This window comes from Pteropus medius, unplaced genomic scaffold (genome assembly GCF_902729225.1).
Source record: "Pteropus medius unplaced genomic scaffold, Ma_sr-lr_union100, whole genome shotgun sequence".
NCBI lineage: Eukaryota > Metazoa > Chordata > Mammalia > Chiroptera > Pteropodidae > Pteropus > Pteropus medius.
In genome coordinates, this window is record NW_024349803.1 from 22154593 (window position 1) to 22163204 (window position 8612).

The 8612-nt window shown below is 58.2% G+C and overlaps 3 protein-coding genes across 4 annotated transcripts in view; 2 read left to right on the plus strand and 1 right to left on the minus strand.

The window, feature by feature from the left end:
- PARP3 (poly(ADP-ribose) polymerase family member 3) overlaps positions 1-3400 on the plus strand; it is a 7689-nt gene extending 4289 nt beyond the window's left edge. Inside the window, exons 7-9 of the mRNA XM_039837921.1 lie at positions 74-254; positions 1457-1615; positions 2039-3400. Coding sequence (XP_039693855.1) covers positions 74-254; positions 1457-1615; positions 2039-2208 — 510 coding nt within the window. The 3' untranslated portion in view covers positions 2209-3400. The remainder of the gene's footprint in view (positions 1-73; positions 255-1456; positions 1616-2038) is intronic.
- Positions 3401-5036: 1636 nt separating this feature from the next.
- On the plus strand, positions 5037-7676 carry GPR62 (G protein-coupled receptor 62). 2 transcript variants are annotated; one of them, XM_039837909.1, is made up of 2 exons: positions 5037-5891; positions 5971-7676. In XM_039837909.1, the coding sequence occupies exon 2, from the start codon at positions 5996-5998 to the stop codon at positions 7100-7102; it is 1107 nt and encodes a 368-aa protein (XP_039693843.1). In that variant the 5' UTR covers positions 5037-5891; positions 5971-5995; the 3' UTR covers positions 7103-7676. The 2 variants fall into 2 exon arrangements, with proteins under 2 accessions (XP_039693843.1, XP_039693844.1); XM_039837910.1 differs by having other exon boundaries at positions 5976-7676.
- A 142-nt stretch (positions 7677-7818) lies between these two features.
- Positions 7819-8612, minus strand: part of PCBP4 (poly(rC) binding protein 4) — a 3931-nt gene continuing 3137 nt past the window's right edge. The window contains exon 11 of the mRNA XM_039837922.1: positions 7819-8503. Coding sequence (XP_039693856.1) covers positions 8437-8503 — 67 coding nt within the window. The 3' untranslated portion in view covers positions 7819-8436. The remainder of the gene's footprint in view (positions 8504-8612) is intronic.

Genomic DNA, 8612 nt, shown 5'->3' on the forward strand with positions numbered 1-8612 from the left:
ATGAGGGTGTGAGTGACCAGAGGGACCCCAGGCCCTGGTCAGGCCCTCTGCACAGCAGAGAGAAGCACATGAGCTCTCTATGTCCCACCTTCTCCCCCCTCAGAGAGATAAGCTCCAGGCCCACTCCAAGCTGGACAATTGGAAGCCACTGTGGCATGGCACGAACGTGGCTGTGGTGGCCGCCATCCTCAACAATGGGTTCCGCATTACCAAAAGTCTTGTTAGTAAGAGCATCTACTTAGCCTTGGAGACCAGTAAGTCCACCGGCTACGGCAAGGCGCCCCTCAGGCCAAGCCCTGGGCGGTGTGGGGGCAGGAGGGTTGGGCCTGGTGTTTACCCAGTTTGTGGAGGATCGGGGAGAGGAACCCTAGCATGCTTACCAGCCACAGAGCTCAGTGGGGCGTCCCAGGGCTTGGCGGGTTTCGGGACAGCTTCTTTGCGAAGGCCACACAGCTGGGTGAGCATACCAACCAGACCTGGGGAGAGGTCCAAGAGGAGCCTTCAAGGTAAAGCAGCCAGGGGGCGTCACAGAGGCTGGGAGGCTCCCTCAAGTCAGGACCTCCAAGTGTGGCCTGATAGTGAAGCTTAGAGCAAATGCCTCATGTGGCAGGGATGTGAGGGCCTGGAAAGATCAAGGGGGCCTTACCCAGAAAGCCATGAGGAGCCCATGTGGACCTGTGCAGAGCAGGATTTCAGTGGCTGCAGCCGTGGAGAGGGCGGCAGAGGCCAGAGGCTACAGGGAGGTGGTGCTGGCATCGGGCCAGATGTGGTGGGCACCCGGGCCACAGCAGGGGAAGTGGGGGAGGAGGGAATCCGTGAGAGGGATATGTGGGAGGTGGGATGGCAGCGTGTGGGAAAAGGTCGAAGGTGTATCCTGACGCCCAAGTTTCTGTCCAGAGTGTCCTTAACTGAGGTGACCTCCCCAGACTGTCTCCTCAGCACGGGCTGACCCCATTATTAGAGACCACTACCCCCCACCCATCCAAGAGAGCAAGGTCCAAGGGCAGATGGGGCTGAAGTTCTGGGATGCCCGTGGTTGCCCACGGCCCGGGGGTCCAGCAGGAGGACAGAGGGGCCTCAGAAGGAATGGAGGGTGGCCTCAGGGGAGCCAGTGCTAGGGGGTCCCAAGGTAAAGGGTGAAAAATGCTAGTGGCAAAATCAGCAGAGCGGGCCCGGGAGAAAAGCCCCCGCCCCAGATTTGGTCACTGGGAGGCCAGTACTGACCTTGGGGAGGGTGGCGGGGCCGGGGCAGAGGCTGGCCTCAGTGAGCCTAGGCATGGGGGAAAGAGATGGGCGGGAGCATGGCCAGGACAAGGGGTGTTTTTAAGGACGGAGGAAGAATGGGCACCTTTCTGGACCGGGACAGCACAGGCAGAGGACAGAACAATGCAGCGGAGTCCAGGGGGTCCGGCGGGAGGGCCGAGCCGCCCAGCCGGAGTCTCGCTGTGTCCCCCAGTTTCTGGCATGTCCTGCGAGGATGACCACCATGTCAGCTACATGTTCCTGGGTGAGGAGACACCGGACAGAGAGCACCACACCACCGTCGACGAGCCCAGCGTGAAGCAGCCAGACCCCGGCTTTGACAGCGTCATCGGCCGAGGCCACACAGAGCCACGTGAGTCCCACAAAACTGAACAGGCCTGAGGATGGATGGAGCTGAGAGAGGGGACCAGGACACTTTCAGGGAGGAAGTGAGCAGAGAAGGTCTGTGGAGAGGGACAAGAAGAAGCAGACTTCCTCATGGTAGTCATTCACTTAGGTTCAACAAATCGTTTCTGGGCATCCAGGAAGGCTTCCAAGAAGAGGTGTCATTGACTAAGCGTTGAAAGATGAGTGGGTATTTCCCAGACAGAGGAACGGGGGAGGGTAGTCCAGGCAGAAGGCCCAACCTGTGCAGTGGTTTGGAAGTCGGCGAGGTGGGAATGAGCAGGCATTTCGTGTGTCAGATGTGGAGAGCACAGGGGGCAGGGCTTACTGGTAAGACGAAGGACCAGTGACTCTTGAGTCACCCCTGGCCCTTGCTGTGTGTGCACTGCAGATCTGACCCAGGACACTGAGCTGAAGATGGATGGCCAACGTGTGGTGGTGTCCCAGGCCCAGCCCATGCTGGGCCCAGAGTTCAGAAGCTCTACATTCTCCCAGAGCGAGTACCCCGCCTCCCAGGAGAGCCAATACCGCCTGTGCTACCTGCTGGAGATGCGCCTTTGAGCTGCCTGCCCCTCCCACCCCTCAGGGCCCTGCCGGGGGCAGGCAGTCATCCTCACTCTCCCTGCCCACCTCTGGTACCCCCATATCTCCCCTTCTTACTTCCAATCTCCTTGCTATGTCCCAGTGTTCCCCACTCCCTCCAATCTTTGCTAGCCGTGGCATGGCTGGAGCCCTGGACTCTCGCCTCCTGAGGTGTGGGAGTGAGGGACTGGCGTTATTACTGGGACACAGATGCAGCAGCCCGTTCAGAGCTGCGTAGTTAGAAGGCACAGGCTGATGGATCCCACACCCCGCTGGGCCACCCACCCTGGCTCAGACTGCTCATCCGCGGGTGTGATCACCAAGGCAGGCTGACCTTCAGGCACGCACAGACAGGTTTACTAAACATTGTATTCACTTACCCTGTCCCTGCTCATCGGTGCCGTAGCCTGCCACGCCTGGGCCTTCCTTCTCTCCACAGTGACTCAGCATACCACACAGTAGCTCCAGCCTCACTCCAGGGGTGATCTGGGTCCCACACTCACCCCCACACCCCCCAGTCCATCTACATCCATCGCAGCTACAACCCGCCTCCTCGGATCATTGAGCCTTCAAAGGTGACCCTTTGAAGACCTGTTGGTCATTTGGGGACCCACTTGGTGATTCTGTCCTTTAGCCCGGACATGGCAAGGCCAGTCAAGTATCCCTCACGTCTTGCCATCAAACATCCGTGTGAGTCTTATGTGTGAATATGACAAACGAGATGAGCACATACCAGAGGGGCCCAGCTCTGCCATCATGAAAGGAGTACCCATTATCATGATGAGGAAATTTCAGGAAAAATTAATCAGCCTTCTGCTTTTGTAAACATGCTTGCTTTCTGCAGATCAGCTTGTTGCATGCAAGGGCTCCCGCAAGAGCTCCCTTGCACTTTGCTCGACTTATAAATGTAACTGTCTGTACACTAGCAGCAGCCGCTTCCTGTGATAATTTGTGTTTACTGGTTACCCATAGCAACTCCCCGCCCTTCTCTTTGTTACTACTTGAAATCTGCATAGCAATTCCTGCTGTATGTAACGGTTTGTGTTCAAACTGACCAATCAGCTTGCGTAATGTTTTCCTATAAAAGGAATGTTTCCACTGAGGGCACCGCCCACATCTTCAGAGCACTAGCTCCGCTGGGACCGCGCATAATAAAACCGAGTTCTCTTTCTCTCTGAGTTACTGCTTGGTTTTTCTCTGGTCTGATTTTTGGAGCTTTTGGGATTTTCCCACGACACCGGAATCAGCCATTTCTCCAAGGAGCCCGAGTCCCCTAGAGCAGGAAACGGTATTTAAAATCCAAGGTCTGGGGAGTAGGTATGCTCTGCCCAGCATTGATACTGGGGTGTCATTGCTTTTAAGTGCTTGAAGCAAAGAAAGCTATATGTAAATAAACAAACACACCTTCCATATCTATTTCTCCTGTTTCAATCCAACACCGCAAGTTTCTTCCATTTTTCCCCAATTCCATATTTATACCCCCTTCTCTAACAGTAAGAACCTTGGTTTCTAATAACATCAGTATGTTTATTTGTTGGCTCGATCCCACACAAAAAATTCCAGATTTGCTACACCCATGCCATTGTGAAAAATAAACTTTCTAAGCTGGGCTCAAGATTTATTCAATCTTATTCAAGATCATCTTTTTGTTCTTAAACTGAGGTCGATGAGTTTGAACACAGTTCAAATGTTAGATTAGTTATTTATTTCCCTTCAATGTTCTGATGCTATTCATTTGAAATACAGGTGGGTTCATTCGTTTCTGCTTATATTCACTCTTCGGGGGGGTTTCTTCATCTTCGTTGATTTCTTTTATTTCAATACACAGAACATTAACATAGTCCCCAAAAGTCCAATCTATACAAAAAAGTGCGCTCAGGAGAGCGTTCATCTCCTAATTCCCACCCACCTGCTGTAGGAAGCCAGGGTCGTTTGTTTCTGGTTTATCCTTCCTGCATTTCTTTCAGCAAATTTTTTAAAAAGATAAACTACAACATTTTAAAATTTACTTGAATGATTCTGGAGGAGCGCGGACTCTCCAACCAACCATAGCCCCCATCCCTCCTTATTGTGCCTCCCAGTCCATTTTCTCATTTGCTATTTCTGCCTGGCCTTGCTAAGCCCTCCCCAGGCCCTGGGGGCTCAGGGGCTGCCCCAGCCTGCAGGCCCGACCAGGCAGGGAGAGGCCCGATGCCTCCTCTTTCCTCTGAACAGTAACTTCAAAAATCCAGCTTCGCCTCCTAGAGATAAATGCCCACATTCAAATGGCAGACAGGACCCCTAGGAAGCATGCGACCTGGGTTCCAGGTACGACTCAGCTGCACGATCTGGGACACACTCCTTCCCTCTCTGGGCACCAGTTTCCTCTTCTGAATAATGGAGAATTGGGCTGAGGCCCTTCACATTCTAGCAGGAAACAAATCCAACCCGGAGATGCAAGTCCTGGTCACTACCACCTAAATCTCTACTGGTGCTGAAACGTGCCTGTGATGGGTTCCAGGAGCACAAGCATGAGCGAGATACAGACAAGGTCCCGGCTCTCACAGGCTTACATTCTAGTAAAGCAAGCTCTAAACAAGCCCGTGCGTAGATGTGAAATACAGTATCAGGTAGGGAAAGTACCAGGAAGAAAAATTAAGTAAAAGGCTCAGTGATAGGAGAAGGGAATGATTTTAGAATACACGGTCGCTGAAGGCCTCTCTAAAACAGACCTGAATTAGATGAGGGAGCGAGCCATGGACAGGTCTGAGGGAAGGGTGTTTTAAAAGAGGAAACAGCCAGTGCAAAGATCCCGAGGTGGAGACCAATTTGACATGTGGGAAGCCCAGCGAGATGATTGCCGTGGCTGGAAGGAGGGTAGGCATGGAGGAGGGTGACCTCAGCCAGGTGGGAAGAGCAACTCAGCACAGAGGAGCTGAGCTTCTGTTGAGGATGGGAAGCTCTTGGAGGAATGAGAGCAGTGTCAGGACCCGCCGGATTTGCTTTTAGAGGATCCACTTCAACCACTGTGTAGAGAGCGGACTGTAGGGGCGTGCGTCAGTCTAGGTCCGGTCAGCAAAGCAGAAATCACTCTAGGTATTTCAGACAAGAGGAGTTTGATACAGGGAAGGAGACGAGAAGGGTGGAAGCTGCTACCACTCTTAGGGTGGAGCCATAATGGAAGGAGATGGTATTCCGATGCCCAGAGGCCAGAGTCACCTGCAGGTGCTAGAACCACAGAGCGGGGGCTTCCTGAAGGAGCGAGAGGCCACCTTCCACAGAGGTAGATTGACAGCCCTAGGCTGAGCATGAGAGGGAAAACACACTGCTTCTTCCTCCTTCCACGCTCCGACGTGCTCCGTCTAGACTCTGGCCTTGCCTGCTCTAGGCCCCCTCCGGAGGCGCCCCCAGCACTTTCACAGCATAGCCTCCCGCCTCCAGCTGGCAGCTGCTAGGACCCAGGGGGCTGGTGCCAGGCCCTGCCCTTCCCTTGCCAGCTCTGTGTGTCTGTAAAGGGCAACATCAGAGTGACAGCCAGTACCATCTCCAGCAGGGGCTGAGTTGCTGGGGCAGACAGAGGAGAGAGCTGCAGCCTCAGTCTTGCGCCCCTTCCATGGGGCCACCCAAGTCCCCAAGAGGATGGTGGCCTGGGCAGCGGAGCCAGGGCCTGGGAAGCCCACGAGGTGAGGGGGTCAGAGGAGCGCGGGGCTGGCGGTGGCAGTGGGGGGAGAGTACTATTCCATCTCACTCTCTGCGTCCCAGCACAGGGTGAAGCCTGAACGCTCGGATGGCCAACGCCACAGGGCTGAACGCCGCAGAAGCCGCGGGCTCCATGGCGTTGATCCCGGCGGCCGTTGTGGAGGCCGCCGCACTGCTGGGCAACGGCGCGCTGCTGGCCGTGGTGCCGCGCACGCCAGGACTGCGCGACACACTCTACCTGGTGCACCTGTGCATCGTGGACCTGCTGGCGGCCGCCTCCATCATGCCGCTGGGTCTGGTGGCCGCGCCTCCTCTGGGGCTGGGCCGCCTGCGTCTGGGCGCTGCGCCCTGCCGCGCCGCGCGCTTCCTCTCGGCCGCGCTGCTGCCCGCCTGCACGCTCGGCGTGGCCGCGCTGGGCCTCGCGCGCTACCGCCTCATCGTGCACCCGCTGCGGCCCCGCGCGTGGCCTCCGCCCTCCCTCGTGCTCAGCGCCGTGTGGGCCGCCGCGGCGCTGCTGGGCGCACTCTCCCTGCTCGGGCCCCCGCCCTCGCCGCCCGCCGCCCCGGCCCGCTGCTCGGTCCTGGCCGGCGGCCTCGGGCCCTTCCGGCCGCTCTGGGCGCTGCTGGCCTTCGCGCTGCCCGCCCTCCTGTTGCTCGGCGCCTACGGCAGCATCTTCCTGGTGGCGCGCCGCGCTGCCTTGCGGCCACCGCCGCCCGCGCGCGGGGCCCGGCCGCGCTCCGACTCTCTGGATAGCCGCCTTTCCATCCTGCCGCCTCCCCGGCCTCGCCTCCCCGGGGGCAAAGCAGCCCTGGCCCCCGCGCTGGCCGTGGGCCAATTCGCAGCCTGCTGGCTGCCTTACGGCTGTGCGTGCCTGGCGCCCGCTGCGCAGGCTGCGGCGGCCGAGACGGCTGTCACCTGGGTAGCCTACTCGGCCTTCGCGGCTCACCCCTTCCTGTATGGCTTGTTACAGCGCCCTGTGCGCCGGGCGCTGGGCCGCCTGGCCCGCCAAGCGCTGCCCTGGCCCCCGCGGGCCTGTTCTCTGCGCGCCTGCACTCTGCGGGCCTGGCACCCGCGCGCACTCCTGCAGCACCTCCAGGGCCCTCCAGAGGGCCCTGCCCTAGGCCCTGCTGAGGCACCAGAACAAGATCCAGGTTTGGCAGGAGGGGAGAGCCTCGGCATGCGCAAGGCCACCTGAAAGGAAATCTATCTCATACGCTGAACTGGGACTACAGAGAGGAGGGTGGCATCAGAAGAGGCCCATCCAGCTTCCCGCGCAGGTCGTGGCAGGTGCCCTGCCTAGACTTCTGGCTTCGGAATGGGAGAAAGGGAGCCTGCAGCATGGTGAAGCCGGGAGCTCCTGGGAGCTAGGAACGCCCAGTTCTGGGCCTAACTGTGCACGGCCTTGTGTACAGACCTATCCTTCCCTAGGCCCGTTTCCCTCTCTGTATCCTGGACCATCTCTAAGGGTTTCTCCAGCTTACGTGGTTTGGACACTCATGGATGATGCCCTGGCCGAGGAAGGAGCAGAAGTGGGCAGGATCACAAAGAAGGCCCTAAGGGCTCACAGCCAAAGAGATGGGCCAAGCAGGGCAGCGTCTGGGTTATAGCCACGGCAGGAGGAACCAGTAGAGAGACGCTCAGAATGACTTCCCTGACATCTGCACCCAGGAGAGGCTGGACAAAGCTACTGGAAATCCTCCATCAGCTTCTAAATTGCCCACAAAACTGAATCAGTTTGGTGCTAGAGGCAGGAGGCTGGACATGTCCACCAAAGGGTCCTGAAGCCCCAGAACCGGCATGTGGAAGGGGCTGAGGCCCGACTAGGGCTGGTGGATTCACAGATGGGGTCTCTGGGGCCTCGGCTTCACCCATTTTCTGGAGGTCTGGCCGACAGTCACAGTGTTTCACAGCTTCCTGGTCGCAGAATATTTATTCAAAAACAGGGATTGAAAAAACTGTACAGAGTGTCTGCTGCTGAGAACTCAGCCCTGCCCCATGCCACTCCCCCAGCTGCCCGGCAGTGCCCCCTCTCTGGGTTGCCCTCTGCCAAGCCCAGCCAGTCCATTCCAGTCAAAGGGTATCAGTGGAAGCAGCAGGAATCTGCAGGGAGGTGGGGAGAGAAGCATGGCCCCCAGCCACCCCCTAGCCCTCCTCCCTGATCCCCACGAGGGGAGCAGTAGGCTGGGAAGCCCTAAAGGGTGGGGAGTGCATGAGTGACCCCCAAAGTGGGGGCACTAAGGATGCTCCCCGTATCCAAGCAGAGCTAGAGGGGGTGGAGCCCCCTACTCTGGGGCTGCTGCAGCTCCCAGAACCCTGGGCCAGAAACTGCCCCCACTCTGGGCTCAGGAATTCCCACAGATGGGGGCCGGGTGGGGGGTGCATCCATGCTTCTGGGCATTAGTGGCATTTGGGACCCCAGGCTGGAGTCTCCTCGGGCAGGTGGGGTGTGGAGGCAGCCCCTGCCGGCGGTCCTGCCTGCTGCCGCGCCTGTGCCTCAGCCGGCCTCAGTAGGGTGAGAATTTCTGCCGCTCAGCTTTCTTGCTCCCATTGGCCGCTGCCATCTTGGCAGTGTAGGCCGCCAAGCCCGGCGGTGGCCCTGGGGAGGCAGGTGGTAGAGCCAAGAAGGGCACAGGCTTGAGGCCGATGAAGTTGGAGAGGGAGATGGCGTAGGGTGTGCCCAGAAGGCCCGGGGGAGCCGTGGGCAG